Genomic DNA, 23560 nt, shown 5'->3' on the forward strand with positions numbered 1-23560 from the left:
GCGGCGGTGCCTCATGCTGTCCTCGGTGGCCCTCACCCCCAGAGCTTCTCACTCGGTCTTGTCCTGACGCACTCTTGAGCCTGTTGTCTCTGGAACTTGTGTGTCCTAGGAGAGTTGCCAGTATTTTGTTCTCCTGGTCTCCCCAGGGGTGACACTTGGAGGCAGGACAGAATGGGACAAAGGCTCTGAAGTGATAGCCCTGAGGACATGCCCAAGACTCCTCCTAGTTGCCATTGGGGGCGTGGCCGTGCTCGAGCCTGTGGCAAGCTGCTGCCCTCGGGGTGGGGGAAGAGTATTCGGGCAGCCTTCTGCCCCAAGTGTTGCTCCACTGACCGGCTGGAGGGCCTGAACCCCCCAACCCCCCAACGCCCCATTCAAGATTCATTCTTTGAGTGAAGACATTGCATCTCTAAGACTGTGATCTCAGCTAAAATTCCGTATTTCCTTTGGAAGTAGTTTGTGTGACATTTCTATATTGTGCCCAGCTGGTTTGAGATTTTTACATGTTTTGATTCATTTAATCACTACCACAGGCCTTTGAGATAGATAACGATAACTCTCGTTTTACAGATCAAACACTGCGCGCCCCCCCCACCCCGCCCCAAGAAGATAAGTAATCTCTCCGAGGTCACACAACTAGGAAGTAGCAGAGGCTACACTGAGGGCCAGGGTTCTTGACTCCAAAGACCATATTCACCGAACATTAGTGCTGTGAGGGAGCTTGGCGATTATTTTATCTAGCCCTACCCCCTCCTTTTGCAGATAAGGAAGCCAAGGCCCAGAGTGGGGAGGTGCATGGCCCAAGGTCACAGCCCCTTAGCAGCAGAGCTGGGACCAGAGGGAGCCCCGGCCTCCAGTCAGTCTCCCGTACAGCTCTGCCCGTTGGTGTTAACTCCTCACATGGGTTGATTTACAAGGTCCCTTCTAAGATGCAGTGTTGGACCAGGGATTGGCCCAAGGAGGAGCGGCCTGGAAACGAGGCTTGGCGGCCGCCAATAGCATCTGTCCGTTGGGCTGGCCCAGGAGGCTCAGTGCTGATGTCAGCTAGAGACAGAGGCCTCGGGAGCTGGGGCAGCACCTTGGATCACAGCCACCTAGATGCCATGGGGATGGTGGCCAGTGGGGGAGCTGGGGATACCAGACAGTGTCTCTTCCCTCCAGGTTTACCGCTCCAAGATGGATGGTGAGGCCACTAGCCCCTTGCCCCGGACCCGCAGCGGCCCCCTCCCCTCTTCCTCTGGCTCTTCCTCCTCCTCCTCCCAGCTCAGCGTGGCTACCTTGGGCCGTAGCCCCTCCCCAAAGGTCTGAGGACAGTGGGAGGGCTGTGTGCGTGGCAGGGTGGTGATGGTGGGGGATGGAGACAGCCACACTGGAGAGAGGTCACAGCCTCCCATGAGGGCCTTGAGGGTGGGAGGAGGTGCCTTGTGAGCCTCGGGTCCCAATGCTCCGTTTCCCTCCGCAGAGCACTCTACTCGCCCAGAATGGCACAAGCAGCCTTCCTCGCAACCTGGCAGCCACGCTGCAGGACATTGAGACCAAGCGCCAGCTGGCCCTCCAGCAGAAGGGTGAGTGGCTGCAACGCCAGCCCACCTGCTCTCCTGGGGGCCCTGGACATCTGCCACGCACTCCCCACCACTACTTCATCCATGCCCACGCCTTTCCCAGGATGTTTTTCCTTTAATTGGGATCTAGGCAAGAGCAAAAAGGATTTGGATTAGATACCTAAAGAAGAGATTCCTGGCTATTCATCAAAAGACTAAGGGCAGGGGACTAAGGGTCGGCAGGGCGGGGTGGGGGGGGGCGGTGGGGGGGTGGGGGGGCGGTGGGGGGGTGGGGGGTTGGTGGCTGTGCGATCTTTCCTAGAGACCGCAGCAAATAAGGGAAATGCTTGTTGACCTGAGTAGAGATAGATGTTATCCTGTCTGGAGGCAGGGGGTTGGACTTGATGACCTCCACAAATGCTTCCCTAAGATATTGTCTCTAGGGACCCAGGAGTCCTGGTTGCTCGTGTGCGTTTTGTTTGTTTTGAAAGTCCAAGTCCTTGCCTTTCTCCCCTCTCATCCCCTCTGTGTCTCTACCCGGGGCCCCCCTACCAGTCGAGTCGCTTCCTGCCGAGCCCCTCCCAACTGACGACCCAGCAGGTAGAACGTTGGTCATTGAGGGCATTGCTTTGGCCAGGCAGCCCCTGCCCGGGCATCCGCATGATGTATTCTGCCCAGGCCCCCACTGCCCGCAGGCAGACTCCCAGGCTGAGTTGGGTTGGGGTGTTGGGCTGGCCTCACCCCGCCAGCTGAGCTCTCTCCTGCCTCAGCTGTGCTCCGCCTCGTCTCCCCTTCCTCCTTTCCTGCCACTGGCACTCCTGCTTCTGCATCGCCGCGGGGTCTGCATTGATGTGGGTGCTCATGGGGCTCCCAGCATCTCTTGCATCACCCTTCCCCAGCAGCAGGGTAGGTGCATGTGCCCTGCCCACCTATTCAGGCCATGGTTGTGAGCTGGAGCCACCTGGCCGTCGTGCTGCCGGGGCCCCACCTGGGCAGGTTCGGTGCCGCGTGTGGGCTCAGGACACAGTGGGAGCGCTGAAGTCAGGCTGCATGGCTGTGGCCAGTTGTGCAGGTGACAAAGCGTTGCCAGGGCAGCCGGACCTGGAGCTGCGGGGGCTTCAGGGAAGCTGGTGGGGGGCAAGGGGGCTGCCCCGTGTTCCCTTCTCCCTGCTCGCCTCCTCCCTCCGTCTGTGATGCAGCCGGCATCCTCCCTGGGGAGGTGGGGTGCCCCCCGTGACTCCCGCCTGTCGCTCCTGCAGGGCAGCAGGTGATTGAGGAGCAGCGGCGGCGGTTGGCTGAGCTGAAGCAGAAGGCGGCGGCCGAGGCGCAGTGCCAGTGGGACGCCCTGCACGGGGCCGCGCCCTTCCCGGCAGGACCCTCGGGCTTCCCGCAGCTCCTGCATCACTCCATCCTGCACCACCTGCCGGTGTCCAGGGAGCGAGGGGAGGAGGGCGAGCATGCCTACGACACGCTGAGCCTGGAGAGCTCAGACAGCATGGAGACCAGCATCTCTACGGGGGGCAACTCGGCCTGCTCCCCCGACACCATGTCCAGGTACCCGTGCCCCGGCCGCCACCCGACGGCCCGCCGCCGTCCTGCCCACACCAGGGCCGCCGCCTCCACCGTGTGCCTCCTCCCCTTGCCTCCCCAGTGCCAGCGGCCTGGATGTGGGGAAGACGGAAGAAATGGAGAAGATGCTGAAAGAAGCCCATGCGGAGAAGAGCCGGCTCATGGAGTCGAGGGTGAGGCAGATCTGGGCCATGGGAGGCGGGAGGAGGTGCGAGGCCCCGGGGCTGCCCTCCGCCCGCCAAGGGCCTCCGCTCCTCCCCAGGCCCCTTCACCCACATTGTCCTCACAGCAGTCCCTTGAGGAAGAGTGCTTTCAAAGCCTGTGTTCCTCAAGTGGGGGATGCGGAGGCTTGGCGAGATGACCAGTTTCACATCTCTTAGGAAAAGGGGAGGCAGCACCCAGTGTCCAACGGTGAACTTCCCGTATGGGAGCGTCCAGTCTTTGTGTGTTCACCTCTGTGGACGTTTGGCCACCACAGAAATTTTGATTCCTGTCTACCTGAGTGCCAGGTCACTCCTCTTGGGGATGGCTAGGACCTGGGGTTGAAGGATGGGGACAGAGAGAAGGCAGATGTCCAAGCCAGAGCAGAGGTGTTGGCTGCGGGGGCCTCACGTTGCCTACCGATGGGCCTGGGACATAGCAGAGGGGCCAGGGGTTCATCGTGGGCGCAGCCAGGCTGAGGAAACTGTGCCTGGGGAGGAGGTGAAATAGAGAGTCTGCAGAAGCTCGTCTGTCTCTATCATCCGGGCATTCTGCATGTCTGGAGTTAAGAGTGGAACCCGGGGAGCAGGAGATCAACCAGAAAAGAAGGCCTCTTAGTCTTATTTACTTCAGAGGAGGGCCGATTTACAAACATCTCTTGACAAAAGGAGAAAAAGGAGGTTCTGCTGAGTGTTGAGCTGGGAAGAAATGACGGATGGGAGTTAATAATATGAAGGTTGTTATCATTGATGAAGACATACAAAACATCACCCACATGCTGTGTATTTAATGATTTGTTTTAATGACTGAAAATCTTTTGATAATGGCTTTCATAAGTTCATTTTTTTCCCATAAAATCTGAAGTTCAACCATAAATGTTTCTCATTTGGAGTTTCAGAGGGCCTTCACTTATCGATTAGGTTGTTTAGACAATCCATGTCCTAGGAATTCAGATAAAATTATAAAAGCCCCATTTTTTTATTGAGTGCTTCCTTCCTGCCAGAGTTAGTGATGGGCATTTACTCACATGATCTCATTTAATTTTCGCTACAATCCCAGGAGTAGGCTGGAGTTGGTCCCATTTTACAGATTAGGCAACTGAGGCTTAGGGAGTTTGTCAGGGTCCAGAGCTCAGAGTGGTGGTAGAGCCAGGATTTGAAGCCAGGTTGGTCTCACTTTAAAGCATTTACCCTTGTCAGCCAGGTCCTTAGAGAGGGTGGGCTTGGAGGATGATGGCCCCTCATGCCAGGCTGCCCTCTGAGGTGGGTGCCTCCTGTGGCTCTGCCCCGGCCTGAGGAGGGGTGGCAGGGACTTGGGGGGGAAGAGGGCAGTGGTGGGCACTGAGCCTTGGCTTTGGGGACAGGAGCGGGAGATGGAGCTGAGGCGGCAGGCCCTGGAGGAGGAGCGGAGGCGGCGGGAGCAGGTGGAACGGAGGCTGCAGGGCGAGAGCACCCGGAGGCATCAGCTCGTGGAGAAGGAGGTCAAGATGCGGGAGAAGCAGTTCTCGCAGGTGAGTGGGTGGTGGGCTTAAGGGTAGGGCTGACGAGGGGTCGGGATATCCCAGGGTACTACCCCTGCTGGGCTGTAGAGCCTGTTCTCTCCAGAAAGGATTGCACAAGCAGAATTCTACCTGGGACTTGTTTGGCCCCAAGGAACAGGGACCCGCTCTGTGTGTGTGTGTGTGTGTGTGTGTGTGTGTGTGTGTGTGTTGATTGGGTTGTGGGGTTGCGGCAGGCCACCTTTTAGAGAAGAGGGTCTGGACAGGCCTTCCAGTGATGGGAGCTGAGTCAGAATCAGGGTGGCTACCCTTGGCCTCTCGCAGGGGCCTCACGAGTCTGCACTGCACCTCCTTCCCGGTCCCTGATGCCCTCCTGCTTCTGGTGCTTTGTGGCTGTCCTAGCCTCACTCCACCAGACCTTTTGGCTCTAGGCCCCACCACCAGCAGCTGGCCTCACTCTGACTTTCGGTTTACATCTCCAAAAGAGAACGTACTAGTTTCTCCTTGGGACAAGAATCCATCCTTACACAAAAGCCAACCCTGGGCTTTTTCCTTCTACAGGAGACTTGAGCAGAGCAGTTGAAGGGAGAGGGAGAAATTAGGTTGGGCAGGGAAATCGACTCATGTGTCTGGTCCCAGACCCTGGGCCCCTGGGAGAACCTGTGAGATTCAGACAGGTTGTCCCTTCCTCTGGGGGTTTCCATAGGCCTCCCCAGCGTGGAGGTCCTACCCAGCAGTGACTGGCGATCATAGCTCCATGATTTCCTGATGTTGCTGCAACATGGATTCTAAGGGGTAGGTTGGCTCGGGAATTTAGAAATGATTAAGAAACTCTGTGTGTGACTTTTATCTCTGTGCTTGGAATCTTTGGCTAAATGCCTAGTTCCCCTTTCCTGTCTCTGTCAGTGGTCTCTTTGGGACTCTTCTCTATCCCCCTGCGCCAGGGCTCAGGAATGGCTGCAGGGGCCACCAGCTTTGAGGAGGTGGATGGCGTCAGCTCATCTTTGGGGCACCTCCGGGAAGTTGAGCGTTTTGTTTCTTCTTTTTTTTTAAATAAATTTATTTTTATTTATTTATTTTTGGCTGCATTGGGTCTTCGTTGCTGTGTGCGGGCTTTCTCTAGTTGTGGCGAGCGGGGGTTGCTCAGCAGTTGTGGTGCAGGGGCTTAGCTGCTCCACAGCATGTGGGATCCTCCCGGGCCAGGGCTCGAACCCGTGTCCCCCGCATTGGCAGGCAGATTCCTAACCACTGCACCACCAGGGAAGTCCCTGTTTCTTCTTTAAATAATTTGTAATGTTTCCTTTTCATGTCATTCTAACATTCTTCCTTGAAATAAAGAGGAGAAAAAAATTCCAGTTGACTGAGAATTCTAGTTAAGTATCAGAAATTTTGAGGTGGAACAGACCTTAGAGATTCTCTAGTTCAAAGCCCTTGTTTACATATAAGGAGACGGAGGCCCAGAGAGGGACTGTGACCCAAACAAGGCCCCACAGGAAGTTAGAGACCAGGCTTCTTTTTTTTTTTTGCGGTACGCGGGCCTCTCACTGTTGTGGCCTCTCCCGTTGCGGAGCACAGGCTCTGGACGCGCAGGCTCAGCGGCCACGGCTCACGGGTCTAGCTGCTCCGCGGCATGTGGGATCTTCCCGGGCCGGGGCACGAACCTGTGTCCCCTGCATCGGCAGGCGGACTCTCAACCACTGCGCCACCAGGGAAGCCCCCAAGACCAGGCTTCTTATTGGGCTTTTCTTCCAAGAGCATGTTCACATCTGGTCCTTTGCTTTGTTCCATTCAGCCCAGGAGGGAGAGGAGGGGCAGGAACAGGACAAGGACAGCTGTGTCTGGGAAACTGAGGCGTAGAGCCGTTCAGCAGTTTGCCCAGACCTGGGTGGAGTCAGCACAGGCGTGCCAGGTCCCTGCTTTGGCCAAAGCCCCATGAAACCAGAGTGACAGCCAGGAGGGTGGGGAGGGAGTGATGGCAGGCTTTCGGGGGTTCGGGACTGAAGCCAAGGGGCCCGGGCAAGGGAATGACAGGGGAAGAGCGGGGCCCCTACTGATCCTATCCTCTGCTCCCAGGCACGACCCCTGACCCGCTACCTGCCGATCCGGAAGGAGGACTTTGACCTGAAGACCCACATTGAGTCCTCAGGCCACGGTGTGGATACCTGCCTGCATGTGGTGCTCAGCAGCAAGGTACAGGCACGCATGGCCCCGGGGCACGGGGTGCGTGTCGTGGTGGGGACCCCACGTTCAGAGGCACCTCCTGGGTCCTCGGAATAGTGGCCTTAGTTCCTGCCCTAACACCAGCGGTCTCTGTCCCAGGACCGGGTGTGCTGGCCTGAAGAGATGTTGGGGACAGCCCCCCGACAAATACAGGCACAGGCGATGGCACTGACATTGCTGCTCAGGGAATAAAGGTTTAGGGGCTGCACATTTGGGTCTTTCCTCACCCCTGCATTCCACCAGGTCTGCCGTGGCTACTTGGTCAAGATGGGTGGCAAGATTAAATCATGGAAGAAGCGCTGGTTTGTCTTCGATCGACTCAAGCGCACCCTTTCCTATTATGTGGGTGAGTTCCCCCAAGACTGCCCCAGAGCCAGGACCCCTGAGCTCTGTCACCCAGGACAGCGGGTCTTCTGGAAGCTTCCAAGTGGGGTCCAGGGGCTTGGGCTGGGTCTTGTCCTCCCCTCTCTGAAAATGTACAGAGTATACCTGGTTCACCTCCATTGATTTGTTCACTCATTCATTTTTTCAGCAGTATTACTGAGCATCTAATAAGTTACAGGCACTATTCTCGGCTCTGGTGATAAGCAAGGTGGCCACAGCTCTCTCTCCCTTGGAGCCTTTTGTCAGGGAGGCAGATAGTGAGCAAAGAATGATGGGAGTGCTGTAGGGGGCCCCAGATGCTGTGGGCGCGTGGAGTCCTGTGGATTCCCCCTCGGGCAAGTTCCTGCAAAGGCACCAGCACCAGCAGCCGAGCGGTGCCCGGGACGCTCAGGGCAGCCCTGAGGACAGCCCCCTGGCCCATCCTGCTCCCTCCGCCCTCTGCACCCAGCCTCCAGCTTAGTTTCCCATCCCTGCAACTCCCTCTGGACAGCTCCCACGTGGAGCGTGGGACGCTGTATCACATCCTGGTCAGGATAGCCTAGGCTGTGCCGCGGAAGCGACCTGTCTTAAGATCCCAGTGGCTCAAAACCCGCGTTTCCCTACTTACTCCTGGTACGTGTCCATGTACGTCGTGGGTTGGCGGGGGCTCTGCTCTGCGTCAGCGTTCTCTTTGCTTCAGAACATGCCTTTCTAGAATGTTGCTGGCTGCAGCGGCAGAGGGTAAAGAAAAGCCTGATTGGGTTGGCACTGGCGTTAAATGCCCCAGCTGGGGTCTGTTCAGCCAGTCACCCGGCCCCACCCAACCACAAAGCCGGGAGGAGCGGTCCTGCTGGGAGCCTGGAAGGAGAGGGCCGGAGGGTTTGGTGCTGGAGTCGCTCAGGCCTGGAGCACCCTGCTTCCCCCCTGACCTGGTCCCCAACCAAGTGCCATCCCTTCCAAGAAGCCCTCCCTGGCCACCTGGGCCCTGGGAACGGGGAGGCAGAGACACGCGTGTCCCCATGTTTCCACCTAGGCTGGGAAGGGACTTTGTCAGGATTGAGAGGAACAGGCCCGGGAGGACAGCTCCATCTTAGGCACGTTGAGGTTGAAGTGCCCCTGGGGCATCTAGGGTTACGAGAAAGGTCAGGGTTAGAGGCAGAGTGAAAGTTGAAGCTGTTGGAATGATAATAATAACGATAATACTAATGATAGCAGATCACACTTACTGAACACTTGTATGAGCCAGATGCCGTGCTAAGCACTCTACGTGCCTCATCTCATTTAATCTTCACAGTGGTCTTGTGAGGTAAGCGCTGTTTTTACACTCATTTTACAGATGAGGAAAATCAGGCACAGAGAGGTTAAGTAACTTGTCCAAGGTCTCTCAGCTGCTAAGAGGCAGAGCTAAGACTGATCTTGGGCAGTTAGACTTTAGAGCAGAGAAGAGGGAGAAACAGAGCTGCACTCTGGGGCAGGTCCACCCTTGTGAGGAAGGAGGCACCAGCAAAGCGAAAGGGGCAGGAGGCAGGAAGCCACATGCCAGGTGCTGGGCTGGTGCCTGGCGCGTGTGACCTTCCTTAATGTCTGTGAAACAAAAGGAGACCCAATCAGACAGGGGAGGGGGAGGGCAGGGCGGAAATGGAGAAGGAAGCCAGCCAAGGGAGCAGACATGTGCAGGCAGGGGATGTCACCAGCGATGATGGAGGCTGCAGAAAGGCCAAGAGTGGTGTGGACCCAGAGGCCATTTGATTCGGGGTTGGGTCTTGACTAGAGGATGGTTTCCACCACGTACCGGGGTGGGAGCCAGATTGCACGTGATCCGTCAAGGGTAGGTGGGAGGTAAGGAAGCAGAGGCAGGAATGCGGCACTATTTCCAGTAAAGGAAGAGATGGGAGAGAACAGAGGCTGGAGGGAAGGCCAGGCCCAGGGGCCAGGATGGGGCTGGGTCCCTGTTCCGAGGAGGAAGTGCCGGGTGGAGGCGGGCCTGTGGCTGGATCAGGGCCCTGGGTGTGCCTGGCCTGCTCCTCGAAGCTGACATCCTCCCTGCCCTTGTCTGGACCCTCCTCCCACCTACTCCATGAAACCCCTCCATTCTACAGGGTCCGGATCAGAAGCCACCTCTGGGGAAGCCTTTCCTGGTCCCGCGTCACTGGGAGCGGTTCCTGCCCTCCGCTGTTAACTCCTGTGTTATACAGGGTCCCTCTGCCATGTGGTACCAGCCCTGGGGCGTAATGATGTCATGACAGATGCCACGTGCATTGTGCCAGACGCTGTGCTGAACAGTCGGAGTGTGTCCTCTCACTCAGCACTCGTGACTGCCAGTGACCTGTAGGCGTTCTCTTGGAGTCCTAACCATGCCCAGGTCACACAGCTGATAAGCGGCCGTGTGTCTGCTTTCCTTTCCCCCGAATTGTGGGCTCCTAAGAGAAGGGTCTCTGACTTCTTTGGATCCCAGTGCCTCGGGCTCATTTATTCAACATTGATTGAGCACCTGCCGTGTGCTAGGATATAGCAGTCAGTGTTGGAGAGCTAGACCTACGAACAGATAAAGGAGGGTTCAGATTCAGCACCGTGAGATCTGAACAGAGGACCATCCGTGCTGTAGGGGCACGGGAGAGCACAACCGTGCACGCCAGTGGTGACAATTGCAATGGGTCTTGAAGATGACATAGGAGTTTGCCAAGGGAATGGGCTGGAGACCATTCCAGTGTCGGCAGAGCGTACTGTTAGGGGACCGTGAGAAGCTCAATCTGGCCGGAGAGAACTTGCAGTTGGTGCAGGGGAGGGATGTGAGGCAAGGCCAGAGGGGCGCATAGGCACCAGCCTGTCAGGGACCTTTGCCCAGCCAAGGAGGCAGCAATGTCCAGTGAGGCAGCAGGATTCGATTTGCTTCCGGAAGCTCCCCCCTCGGCATCAGGGCCAGTGAGTTGAGGGGCAGGGGGCGGGGCAGGGGCACATTAGGAGGCTGTAGCAATGATCTGGGATCGATACCTGGGCCTGAAACAACACTGGGGGTGGGGGAAGGTGCCAGCCATCACAGTCTGAGTTTAGTGATCTTGTGGCCTTTCCTTTGTGACTTGGGCTCAGTGCCCAGGACGTCAGTGGAGGTGCCTGCTCGGTGTCTGCCCCAAGACGGGATGGCCCGGGCCCTGTGCTTTCTCCTGCCAGCGCCCTGTCCCTGCCACCCGAGCAGTCATCTGCTCTGCGGGTTTGCCCACCTCCTTCCTGCCACCCCTGCCTCCAGATGCTGTATGCTTCCTTCCAGTTTTTACTGTTGGAGTTCAATAGATAAATGCATTCATATAGTTCAAAACTCAAGACACATAAAAAGGTTTAAATTGAGCATTACGCCCCCTCTCACTACAGGTAACCACCTTTAAATCTCTTGTGTATCCTTCTAGAGTATCTTTAGGGGCATATAAACAAATGCAAACATGTATTCTTACCCCTTTTCTTACACAAAAGGTAGCACCCAATACATTCCTTGTTTTCCTGCTAATGTATCTTAGAGATCTTTCTATCTCAAATATATCTATATCTAGATATTGATATCTGGGAATATTTTATAGACTTCTTTTTTTTTTAATTAATTATTTTTGGCTGCATTGGGTCTTCGTTGCTGCACGCGGCTCTAGTTGCATCGAGCGGGGGCTACTCTTTCTTGCGGTGCGCGGGCTTCTCTTGTTGCGGAGCACGGGCTGTAGGCGCGTGGGCTTCGGTAGTTGTGGCTCGCAGGCTCTAGAGCGCAGGCTCAGTAGTTGTGGCACATGGGCTTAGTTGCTCCGCGGCATGTGGGATCTTCCTGGACCAGAGATCAGGGCTCGAACCCGTGTCCCGTGCATTGGCAGGCGGATACTTTTTTTTTCTTAAATTTTTTTACTTTTATTTATTTTTTGGCTGCATTGGGTCTTTGTTGCTGTGAGTGGGCTTTCTCTTGTGGTGAGCAGGGACTACTCTTTGTTGCGGTGTGCGGGCTTCTTATTGTGGTGGCTTGTCTCGTTGCAAAGCACGGGATCCAGCTACGTGGGTTTCAGTAGTTGCAGCACGTGGGCTCAGTAGTTGTGGCACACGGGCCCTAGAGTGCAGGCTCAGTAGTTGTGGCTCACGGGCTTAGTTGCTTCGTGGCATGTGGGATCTTCCCGGACCACTGTGCCACCAGGGAAGTCCTTAGATTTATTTCTGAATCTGTATCTATATCAGATATTTCTCTGTCATTCTGTTAAACAGCTGGATGTATTCCCTCACGTGGCACACTCTAATTTGCTTAGCCGTCTCCACTTGATGGATACCTGGCTTGTTTCTAATCTTTCATGACTGTAGGTACTGCTATGGTGAAGCTTGTAAATTTGTTATTTTGTACATGTGTAAATAATGTGTAAGATAAATTTTCGTGAAGTGTAAAAATTGGCTTGAGGGGCAAACACCTTTCTAACTTTGGTCGATGCAGCCAAACCATTCCTAAGGGTTTACCAGTTCCCACCTGTCAGATTTATTACACCGCCTGTTTCTCCACAGACTTACCAAAAGTGTGCTGTGTACTTGGGGTGTATTTTTGCCGTTCCGATAGGTTAGAAGTGGTATCTCGGTGGAGTTCTAATTTGCATTCTCCATAATTCTGAGTGAGGCTGAACACTGACCATGTCTTCCGGGCTCCCTGCTGGGCTCTGTTTTGGAGTCCTGGGAATCACTCCATTTCCCACGTGAGGACGCTCCACGTCCACGAGCCTGGCCCTTATTCCTTTGCAGACAAGCATGAGACGAAGCTGAAAGGGGTCATCTATTTCCAGGCCATCGAGGAAGTGTACTATGACCACCTGCGCAGTGCAGCCAAGGTGAGGGGCAGAGGGACAGCCCTGGGGAAGGGGTGGGCCCAGCAGGGCCCTGTGAGCAAAGGCCTCCAGCCTGCCCTCTTCAGAGGCTCGGACCCATCTCTTGTTCTCTTTCTAAACTTTCTCTTCCTCTCTCCCTCTCCCTTTCCCAGAAGAGGTTTCTCAGCTTCACTATGGTGTCTGAGGTACCCCTCCCCATATGCCTGTAACCAGAACTACTGCATATTAATGCCTCCTGTACCCTTCTCGCCCCTGACCCTTGACTCTCCCCTAAGTACCCCCCCTTCCCCCAGGCCTGAGGGGGGAGCCAGGGGGGTTGCAGAGAGCAGGAAGCCCCTGTGGGCGTGAGTACGCTTGCTTGCCTCCCAATCCTGGGGTGACGGTAGGATGTGTCCCTCCGTGGGGGTGGGCAGTGCAGAAGGGATGGCTACAAGGGGAGTAGGGAGTCCCCAGAGACTAGATCTGGTCAAGAGGATTGGTGAACAGGAGACGTTTGAGGCTGGGACCATCTGCCTTCATGCAGGTCAGCCTCCCTCCCGCCAAGCCTCAGATGCCCACTCTATCCCTGATCTTCTGCCCTTCTGGGGTCCTGGGGCCCAGCATCCCACTTGTAGCTTTTTCCATCTGTTCCTCTTTTGCTGAGAAGAGACTCTGGTCCTCACTGGAGCAGCCCTTTGAGACTGAGTCTTTCCCTTTTGTGCCTGCGGGTACCAAGGAGCAGGGCCCCCGCCTGGCAGCGTCTGTCCCTGCCAGGGTCCAAGGACTGCCCAGCTGAGAGGAGGGGACTGTCTCAGCTTGGGGCCCACCTGGTGGTGGAGATTGGGCTCTGGGCCTATTTAGGACTCAGCCTCGAGCTCCAGGGCATCCTGGAGCCAGAGAGAGGAAGGGCAGACGGCGAGGCAGATGCAAGATGCTCCTGGCCTTTGGGGGTGGGCCCTGGCTTAGACCTTCCTCTCTCCCTCGGCAGAGCCCAAACCCGGCCCTCACCTTCTGTGTGAAGACCCACGACCGGCTGTACTACATGGTGGCCCCGTCCGCAGAGGCCATGCGCATCTGGATGGATGTCATCGTCACCGGGGCGGAGGGCTACACCCAGTTCATGAACTGACCGAATGGGCCTCGTGGACCCTCAGGCCGGCCCAGGACCCAGGCCCAACTGCCTGCTGCTCCACTCGCCCCTGGAGACAGTCACGCCCTGGGCCTCAGGCCTCACACAAGTGCTCCCAGAGGCCCTGGAGGGCGGAGCATGACTGGGGTTTTGTACAAGAAGTGACTTTGTAATGTTCTGTAAGGAGCTCGTCCTGTGAGTTTCTGAGCTCCGGCCCCCTAAAGAACCAGCCAGGAGATAAAAGTTGGGGAGGGGGCTTTGCTGCCTCCTGGGAGCCCAGAACTTGCAATAACCCTTCAGGGTCCTGCCCCAGGCCCAGCCAGGCTGAGGAGCTGTCACAGAGGGGCCCCTCCGCTCTGACCTGGCACCTGTGCTCCCCAGCCTGTGTTCTCTTTTGTAAAGGACTAATTATGGTACCAGAAGCTGCCAAAGATCCCCTCTTGCCTCAGCCCCCTTTGCAGGGGCCTTGGGGGCTGAGCAGAGCCACATTCAGAGTGGGGTAACAGCTCAGGCGGTGTACTTCTCAAACCCCGCTCTACCCCGTTGTTGTCCTGCGTTTATATTTTTTATTACTTTGCTGAAGGGCCAGAGACCGGAAGTGTCATCCTTGAGGTCCCAGCTCTATCACCTTTTTACAGACCCATCACCATGGTCACCACAGTGACGGCTTCATCGCCATGGTTACATACTAATTGCCGTGGCTCTGTGGCTCAGCCCACTGCTTCGGCGGTGGGCCCGTCTGAGGATATGTGCCATGTTCTCTCCAGCCCAGGCCCTTGGGCATCTCCTGCGGAGGGGAAGGGACTGAACACCTTCTCCCTGCCCCCTGCCTGCGTCTCCAGGCCCTGATACACAGCCTGCTGGCTCCCCTGTCCAGCCCTCCCCCTTCCACTCGTGCCTTGCTGAGAGCCAGAAGGGGTGAAGCTGGGAACTATAGACCAGAGGAGGAGCCATTGGATGGGAGAAGAAGCTAGAAGGCTGTCTTTGGGGTTCTGTTATAGGGCTGAGTTTCTGACACAGGGTTGTTCAGATTCTCCCTGATGGAAGTCCTGAGCAGGAGAGGAAGCAGCAGAGGGGGGTGCCCTGAGGTCTGGTTGCCCTCCCTGCAGCCTCAGAAGGGGGATGAAATGGAGAGCAGAGGACCAGGCCTCCAGCTGTCTGTGCTCAGCCCTTTCCGCCTTAACACTAAGCCCACCTCCCTGTCCCCCTTCCCAGCCCTGGGCCATGGTTGCTGGGTCCAGGCTGGATGTTTTTCAGTATTTGTAAGCATCTCAGCAGAACAATAAAGCATTTGGACTATGTCTTTGGGAGGCCTGGTGGTGGGGGACATGGGGTTGGGATACGTGGGTTAGGAAAGCTAGGTCTCCCCACAATGCAGCATTTCCACCTTATTAGATGTTCCAGGGACCCAGGGCCCAACCGTGACCTCCAGGTCCCTACCCTGCCTCCACTCCACTGTGACCAAGGACCGGCCTGGGGGTGGGGGGTGGGCTCTCCAGGGATAAAGGATCGAGAGGCAGGAGAACGCAGGGACTCATGTGGAGGTTTAATTGGCAGGAGCTGGAGCCAGATGAGGGCGTGAAGGCCCATCCCTGAGGCAGGAGGCTAAGCAGAAGGGCAGCTGCAAGGCAGTGGGGCTCCAGGAAAGCTGTGTGGGTCCCCGAGCTCAGCCGGTCACCATAGTGGTCCAGCCAAACCCCTCCTGGAGAGAGGTAAGGTCAGTGGGGCAAGATCTCTGGGGAAGGCCCCCACGTCCTTTTATGGGGTATATGGGTCCCCACCTAGAGGCTCTGGCCCTGCATAGCCCCAGGGGTACCAGGGAGCACCAGTCAGGCCCTTCCCTGGGACCCACCTCCATGGAAAAAACAGGTCCGGAGAGGGGAGGTCATGGTCAGTTGCAGGGACGGCAGAGCCCCGAAGTTCCCTGGAGGCTGTGGCCCACTCACCTGAACTTCATACTCCCCTCCACCACCTGGTTGTCCACTGTTGCTGACATCATACTGGGGACAGGAGGATGGGCTCTAAGGTCAGGCCCTACCCCAGCCCCGCAACGCCAGGCCTCTAGGGAAGCCAGAAATGGGAGCCCCTTAGGGAGAAGCTGCTCTGGCCTGCAGCTCTGACCCCTGCAGTGCCCAAGAATGGCCACCAGGTGCCGCCACTGTCCCCAGCTGTGTGGACCTGGGCTTTGCACAGCCTGACCATTCCTCCATCTCACCGTGGGGAGGAGGACCTCGAGGGACTGGGCTCAGGGGCGGCTCACCTTCTCATACATGGCTGACTTTTTGGAGTATATGTCACAGTTGGTTCGGATGCAATTCTGGGCCAGCTGGAAAGCTACTTTCTGGGCTCTGGCTGAAGGAGACTTGGCCAGACCTGGACCCCACCCCAGGTAGGACCCTGAATCTCCAGAGCCCCCATCCCAGGGGGAGCAGAGGCCTGAGCCTTATTCTCCTCAAGGAGGGAAAGAGGCCCCGGGCGCTAAGGCCTCCCTCCTGGAGCCGGGGGCTAACCTGCTCCCATCCAGGCCTGGGTGTGGAGAGAGGAGGGCCGATTACCCTGACAGGTGGAGGTAGGTGTAAGTGTTTGCTGAGTGAGAGGCGAAGAGAGCAGACGAGCCAGAGAAGGGCCTCTGCCTCATTTGTTCATGCCTCCCCAGAACCAGGCAGGCGGACCCTCTACCTCCGTGGGCTGAGGCCCTGGGAGAGGCCCCATCCCTGCCTCCTCACCTCTGATGAGCAGGTCCTGCAGGGGGCCCAGGCATTGGAGAAGTCCCACTGCTGGCCTGTCTTCTGGTAGGTGAGGATCTGGCTGTCCTAGAAGGTTCCAGACGTTACCATGAGTGTAGGTGGGGGCTGGACAGGGAGCCAAGAGGCTGGGCCCTCCCGAAGCCAGATGTCCCCTTTGGGGGCCTTCTCTCCTTGGCTCACAGCTGCCCCCTGGTGGCAGAAGTGGGACCCTCAGGCTAAGGCCCTGGGCGGAGTGGGGTGTGGCTGCCACTTGCCAGAGGTCACAGGTCAGAGTCAGGGAGTGACGGGTGGCCCTGTCCCCAGTGTAGCAGCCCGCCCTGCTGCCCCCTCGCCTCCAGGTATTTCAGAGCCTTGTCCACGTTGCCCGGGTCACGGCCCCAAGAGGAGTGTGGTAAATGGGGTGAACTTCCAGATCTTTTATGCTGAAGGCCATACTTGACCAGCCACCTTCCTCCTTGTCTCACAGGCCAGCCTTCAGCGCGGCCTAGCTTGGTTTCTGCAAATTTTAGTACCTCACAGCTTGGGAGTCATTCTCCCAGGGGGCACTGGGTTTAGGAGTAACCAGAACCCCTACTCGGGCCCTACAGGACTCTCTAGAAAGAACTGAGGGGGAGGTCGGAAACATCTACTTCTAACTCCTCACCTTCTGCCCTCCCCAGCCTCCCCCAGGCAAACCGAGCCTGTCCTCCACCCCCAGGCTGCCCCGTCCTGCCCTTTACACCACACGGTGACTGTTCACTCCCCTGCGGGACTCCCTGGTCCCTGAGCTCCTCTGGTGAGGCCTCTGCTCAGGAATGATAATTGCTACTGCTGATCCTGGCCCAGCCCTGTGCTCAGCACACTATCGCGCACTTTCTCTCCTTTGTCTGAGGCTCAGAGAGGGCAGCAATTTGCCCCTAGCTGCACAGCACCTCTCCTCCAGCCTGACCCCAGGGCCCTGGCACCCACTGGCACAGGGCAGTGCCCCAGGGTCGTGTGCCAGCTTGGCCCACTTCCTCACCAGCCCCTCACCCAGTGGGAGCAAACCCGAGCCCCTTCTGCTCCTCCCCGCCAAATCCCTGACGGGCTGACTCTCTCCCACTAAAGCCACCTCACGGGTGTAGAACTGGGAGAGGATGGACAGAGAAAACACCTGATGTGGACACAGCAAGCCCCACTCTGGTCCTACTGTGCTCTCCCTTGGCCATGTCCATCCACATCCGCCTCACTGGGAAAAGGTACTGGGGTTTCATCCACACCTGGGCCAGAATTGGGGGGCCCTGATCCTCTGGGCCTGGCTTCACAGTGGCAACCGAGATTCGGGGGGCACTGGGCTGAGCGGTCCAGGCTCCTGCACACCGTCGTGCTCTTGCTGGGATGCCAGAGGCCAGCATGTGGGGACCAGCAGACCAGACTCCCCACGGCCCAGACCTTGACCAAGGCCACACGGCTGAGCAGCCCCAGAGCCAGAACCCAAGCCCGGGCTGCCTGGCTCCAAAGCCCACGGCTGCCAGGGCCTCCAGCTTCCCAGCCTCCTCCAGCCCCCACTCCACGTGGGTCCCAGGCTCCCTGTGCCCTCTCCCCTGACTCCAGGTGAGGCCAGAGGTCCTCAGCCACCCTGAGCATTTCTCTCTGATCTACTCAAGACACCCCTTCGTTGTGACCGGTGGGCGCTTTGTTGAGTTCTACTACTGGGGAGCGGCCGGGGGCTTCGGGGCAGGGAGCAGGGCATGTGCGGGGGGAGCCCGGGGCCCGCGGGGCGTCCTGCGTGGGGTGGTGTGATGCCTGAGCTGTCCTTCTCCCAGGGACTCCTACTGGCTGATGGAGGGTCTGTTCCTCTCTGAGATGCCCCAGATGCTGAAGGGCACGCTGCAGAACCACCTTCCTACGGTGGGCACCCCTCCCCGTGCTGCCCTGCATCCCCGTTCCTGAGACCTCCCAGGACGGGGCTTGGGAAGGGTGCCTGCGCGGGAGGTGGTGCTTGGCTCCACCCCGGGGACAACATTGAGACCCTGGCCTTGGAGTTGGACTTTTGGACTAAGAACAGGAACATCTCTGTGAGCTCCAGGGGAAAGAGCTACGTCCTGCATTGATATATCCTTTACAGGGGACCCAGGTGAGGGCGTGCCCGGCCAGCCTCTCAATCTCTTGTGTGTTTGCTCTGATGGGGAGTGTCAGGACTCCCCTGGGCAGGAGGGTCCCACCTCTCAGTTAGTGATCTGATAGCTCTGGGCAGTCCAGCGCTGTGGGCCCCAGGGCAGCTGAGCCAGCATGGCTCCGCCTCCTGCCTGGTCACGGCAGGCCTCGAGCCTCTCAGTGCCAGGCCCCCTCTCGTCCTCTTGCCAAGAGTGCCAGTGACGTAGCCCCACCTCTCAGATGGTGATCCTGAGGGCATGGGGGCCTGTGTTCCCAGGACAGGGGTGCCAGTCTGTGCTCCGGGGGCTGTGTCATATCGGCCAGGGTGCCCCGTCATGCACCTTCCTCTCCTACTGGTCCAGGCCCTGTTTTGGGCCATCCCTGGGGCAGGAGACACCCCAGAGGGCCAAGGGAACAGGCAGAACACCACTGAGGTTGGGGATGGGGGCTGCTATGAGGGGAGATGTGGGGAGCTCTGTCCCGGCAGCAGGAGAGGAGGGACCCGCAGCGGGAGGGCAGACCCTGTAGCACTTGCTCCTTTGCAGCTTGGCCACCAGCCTGCGCACCACAGCACTGTCCCTTCCTCCCAGACAGGCCCAGCTCCCTGGCCAGGCCTGGAGCAAGACAAGAGAGCCTCAAGTCCCCTCCCGCCACCCTGCTCAAACCACAGCCACCTGGAGATCAAAAACACCTCTTTTTTAAAATCCTCAGTTGCCTGAAAGATGTACATGGCTGGGCCTGGGGCTGAGACTCGAGGACTGCCTGCACACACATGGTGGGGGGACTTCTGAGCACCCACTCTCAGACTTTGCACATTTCTGCACATGACAGCAGTTTTTGCAGAAAGGGCGTAGAGGATGCATCTGGGCCAGGCACCAGCCTGCGGCAGCTACCTGTAGCCACATCTGCCCACCCAGGATGCCCAACCTCTTGTTCTCACCTCACCCACTGTGGTGGCTTCCTCTCCCCGTGAGAACATGGGTTTCCACCACACCCAGGAGACTGGGCATCTCCCTGCCTGGCCAGGAGTTCCAGGGCCACAGCCCAGGATCAGCAAAAGTCACAGGCTCCCAGGTGACCTCAACTCAAGTCACACACCCTTTCTCCCATCCAGACCCTGTAATTAATGGCGTTAGCAATGTTTGTAAATCTCCATGAGAGAGGATTTCAATCAGAACTGGGTCCCAGGAGCCACTGATGGAGGCCATTAGAGGCCGTGGGCTCCTGGGCAGCTCCCCCTGCCATTCCAGGTAATCTGTCTATCAGTTGAAGGCTTTGCAGGCTGTTAGGGGTTGCAAACTCAAATTCCAGGACGCAACTGAGGGACGTAGTTGAGAATAAGGAAACTAACCATGCAAGGGGGAAGATGCTTGGTGGGATCTGGGGTGACCGGGAAGCACATTCTTGTGGAACTGGGGTCTCTGCTGCAGAAGCTGGCTGATGTAAGGGAATGTGGGGTCCTTGTTTGCTAGATCTTCCAACTTTTCAACGTAGGCAGAGATCCATATTTTTACGTGAAGTATCCTAATTGTTAAGTGTCTCAATGTCCCAAATTCTGAATGTACATCTAGGAGTGATGCCTGTGTATGAGTGGGGAGTGGGGAGGAGGAGACCTGACCCCACTGCAGAGCCCCCTTCTCCCCACAGTGTCCAGCGCCCCACCCTTGAATGAGCCCTCAGCCTGGGTGCTGACTCCTAGTCACGTGGTGCCCTTTACAGTGAGATACTCTGTACATATTGAGATCCTTAATATGTAAAGATCTCTTACAAATCAAAAAGGAAAAATCATATTGTCATGCTTGGGAAAACTCTACAGGCTAACTATGGATGGTCGATAGATATAATGCTCTGTTTGTTCTTCTTCTGGATCTGGATTGGGCCTCAGCCCACAAGGACACAGCTCCCCCTGCCTCAGGATGTCTGTGCCCCGACTTTCTTAGATGTTCTCACCCAAGTCTCACCACTTAGCTTGTCTGCCTAGTCTTTCTTAGCACATTTACAAGCAGATGTGTCACTGGTGGGAAAAATATTCAATAATACTTTAAAATATTTATTCAGCTTTGGTTTCGTGGTGAAGCTGTGAAATCAGCTCTGTGGGGGAAGGACTGAGAGGGGGACCCCGAGAGGCAGCCCAGCCTTCTCTTAGTCCTCAGTAAGTCAGCTCTAGCCCGCACTTACACCCTCGGTAAAAGACCTGCTGGATCCCCCATCCTTAGAAGGTAGCTGGCGGGGATGGGGCTGAGTGGGAGGAGGAGGGGTCTCCTTGCCTTGACCCAAAGTATTTCTTTGAGGAAGAACTACTGGTTTCCTTCTCAGCGTCTGTTCTCAGGGTAGCAATGTGACCAGCTTTTTTATTTTTAATTTTTATTTATTTATTTATTTATTTTGCAGTACCCGGGCCTCTCACTGTTGTGGCCTCTCCCGTTGCGGAGCACAGGCTCCGGACGCGCAGGCTCAGCGGCCATGGCTCACGGGCCCAGCCGCTCCGCGGCATGTGGGATCTTCCCGGACCGGGGCACGAACCCGTGTCCCCTGCATCGGCAGGCGGACTCTCAACCACTGCGCCACCAGGGAAGCCCATGACCAGCTTTCTTAAAAGGTTGATTTTCCAGGCTCCCCTGCAGTCAGGGTTAGCTGGGGACCCAGTTCTGACACCTATAAGTGAAAGCCACTGGAAGAGGCTCCTGGGAAAACTCCTTAGGAGGGGGAGGACTCAGCCGGCTTTGCTCTTGGCCCTTTGCCCTTCCCCCTCCTTCTTGCCTTGAGCACAGATGAAGTGCTTGGATCTGCAGAAGCCACCTTGCAACCACAAAGCAATGAACCCAAGGCTGAAAACCACAGGCTTAAGATGGCAGAGCAGAAAGAGAGACTGGCCCCTCGATGGTACCGTGAGTCACACAGCCCTGGGCTCCCCTTTTATGAGAAAAACAAACCCCTTAGTTGTTTAAGCCACTGGTGTTCAGATTTCTGTCCCTTTTGGGTGAACGGAGTCTCTGGCAGGTCCTTCTTCTGAGGCCTTCTGGTCAGTACCTTTTCCTTCATTCCCAGCACAGTGTCCTAATGTCCCAGCAATGTTGCAGTGATCCTGGCCTAACCTCAGTCCGGCTCTGGGTGTCAGAGGCAGATCGACCCATCTATCTGGATCAGGTGCCTGGTCCACCTTCCTCACAGCTTTGGAAACCAACTCCAGAGCCCCAGAGTCCCCATCAGCACTTGTGCCAACAGCTCCTGGCATCCTCACGGGCAGTGAAGCCAGGATGGTGAGTGACTGTAGATGGAAGGTGACATTTGCAGCTCCTGGGGTGCTGGTGATGTTCTATTGCATGATCCATTACAAGGTGTTTGCTCTACAATGATCTGTTCAACTGTCATACATATTTTATGGACGTTCCTGTGTTGCACCCTCGTTCATTATAAAATCATCTGAAGTTTCCGGAGTCCATCAGCCTGCTTGGTTTGGCTCATTTGGACAGGAGGGGAGGCCAGACGGCCGCAGCAGCCTGACGAGCCAGAGCATGATGGCACCTGCGACGGGCAGGGCGGGGGGGGCAGGCCCCGTGCCGTCCGTGGACTCTAACACGAGCCATTCATTCTCTTAGAATAGCTGCACACCTGCAGATCAGCAGTTTCTATTGTGGTGAGAAGTTGAAAAAACAAATGAAAGGGCAGGCAAGGAGCACGCTCTCCTCTAACATGCTGCACTGAGTCGCCTGCCACTGTGTGTCACGGCCCACACACCTTCCTCAGTCAGTACTGCTCATACGTGTGGGGCCTCGGGGCTCGGGCCCGAGCACCGCGCCTGTGACTTGCAGCCCCGCTCAGCTCCCAGGCCCGCGGGTCCATGCCTGCCTCTGGGGGCAGTCTCGGTCGTACACGGTCTCCACGAGTACAGGCAAGTCAGGCGATCACTTTGAGCCCCAGTGTCCTCACTTGTGAAGTTGGGGCTATTATCTCTCCTGGAGGCTTGTTGTAAGAAATTAGACGTGGTGTGTTTCAAGGTACACAGAGAGTCAGCTAAGGGCAGCGGCTGCTTTGCTAGTGGGTAGAGACGCGCTGGTTGAGTCCATTCCAGCAGCTGGGGGGCTGGAGCAGGACGGTTCCCTCCGCCTCACGCCACTTGGATGACAGCGTCCCCGAGGTCTTGGTTAAGGTACCGTCAGGCCTCCCTGGGAGGACCTCCTTGTCAGCCACTCACCACGAGGCTGTCCTTCCAGACCCTCCTGCTCTGAGATTTGTGTCTTGTATGACACAAATCTGCAGCTGGAGGGAGGGTAGCAGACGCCCAGCTGAGCCTTATTCCAAGAATAACTGGTGGTCTGACAAGCAAAGACTGGCCTCCAGGCAACAGAAGAGGACTGTCCTGGGGGCCTCGCCACAGTCTGGGTGGAGTGAAGCGGGGCGAGAGAGGCTGCTGAGAGCCAGCCATCCACAGCGGCCTGCAGCTCAGCACGGGGCAGTGGAGACCCGGGACTGGAAAGCTTCCAGATTCCCTACAGAAGGCCGCCTGCAACACCCACAGTCCAGGTGCATGGCTTGTTAATAGCTCCATTCCTCAGACCATCTCTCTGCCCCTCCACTCCTAGGGTTTTCTGCAAGAAGGACGTGGTTTGGTCAGCCTGGAGAGGATGGGCCTGGAAGGATCTTCTGACGTCGAAGTTTCCAGGCTCTACCAAAGAAGACATACAGATGGCCAGTAGGCACATGAAAAGATGCTCAACATCACTAATTATTAGAGAAATGCAAATCAAAACTACAGTGAGGTACCACCTCACACCGGTCAGAATGGCCGGTCAAAAAGTCTACAAATAACAAATGCTGGAGAGGGTGTGGAGAAAGGGGAACCCTCCTGCACTGTTGGTGGCAATGTAAGTGGGTGCAACCACTATGGAAGACAGTATGGAGGTTCCTCAGAAAACTAAAAATAGAATTACCATATGACCCAGCAATCCCACCCACTCCTGGGCATCCCAGACAAAACTATAATTCAAAAAGATACATGCACTCCTATATTCATAGCAGCACTATTCACAATAGCCAAAACAAGGAAACAAGCTAAATGTTCACTGACAGATGAATGGATAAAGAAGATGTGGTACATATATATACAATGGAATACTACTCAGCCATAAAAAAGAACAAAATAATGCCATTTGTAGCAACATGCATGCAACTAGAGATTATCATACTAAGTGAAGAAAGTCAGAGAAAGACAAATACCAGATGATATCACTTATATGTGGAATCTAAAATATGGAACAAAGGAAACTCTACAAAACAGAAACAGACTCACAGACGTAGAGATCGGACTTGTGGTTACCAAGGGGGAGGGAGGGAGGGAGAGGGATGAACTGGGAATTTGGGGTTGCTAG

At 56.6% G+C, this 23560-nt stretch overlaps 2 protein-coding genes and 1 pseudogene across 11 annotated transcripts in view; 2 read left to right on the plus strand and 1 right to left on the minus strand.

Annotated features, from left to right (window-relative positions):
- The window catches only part of PHLDB1 (pleckstrin homology like domain family B member 1), a 45443-nt gene extending 30813 nt beyond the window's left edge, over positions 1-14630 (plus strand). For all 9 annotated transcript variants that reach the window (XM_079929474.1, XM_079929473.1, XM_079929470.1 and 6 more), the window contains 9 exons: positions 1162-1302; positions 1463-1565; positions 2801-3095; positions 3193-3283; positions 4675-4821; positions 6883-6999; positions 7273-7375; positions 12139-12224; positions 13189-14630. In XM_079929474.1, the coding sequence (XP_079785600.1) occupies positions 1162-1302; positions 1463-1565; positions 2801-3095; positions 3193-3283; positions 4675-4821; positions 6883-6999; positions 7273-7375; positions 12139-12224; positions 13189-13329 (1224 nt within the window). In that variant the 3' untranslated portion in view covers positions 13330-14630. The remainder of the gene's footprint in view (positions 1-1161; positions 1303-1462; positions 1566-2800; positions 3096-3192; positions 3284-4674; positions 4822-6882; positions 7000-7272; positions 7376-12138; positions 12225-13188) is intronic.
- Positions 14631-14765: 135 nt separating this feature from the next.
- On the minus strand, positions 14766-17263 carry TREH (trehalase; the record flags this gene model as incomplete). The annotated part of the gene is given in 8 exon segments (XM_079929605.1): positions 14766-15013; positions 15016-15031; positions 15276-15329; positions 15590-15702; positions 16056-16082; positions 16085-16142; positions 16409-16572; positions 17245-17263. Coding segments are annotated over 8 exon segments (699 nt in total).
- LOC307190448 (trehalase-like) lies at positions 17262-18148 on the plus strand (annotated as a pseudogene). The gene is made up of 4 exons: positions 17262-17293; positions 17362-17449; positions 17649-17809; positions 17861-18148. The product of its transcript is annotated as a trehalase-like (transcript).
- Positions 18149-23560: the final 5412 nt, after the last annotated feature.

Source organism: Stenella coeruleoalba, assembly GCF_951394435.1.
Source record: "Stenella coeruleoalba genome assembly, chromosome: 8".
Classification (NCBI taxonomy): domain Eukaryota; kingdom Metazoa; phylum Chordata; class Mammalia; order Artiodactyla; family Delphinidae; genus Stenella; species Stenella coeruleoalba.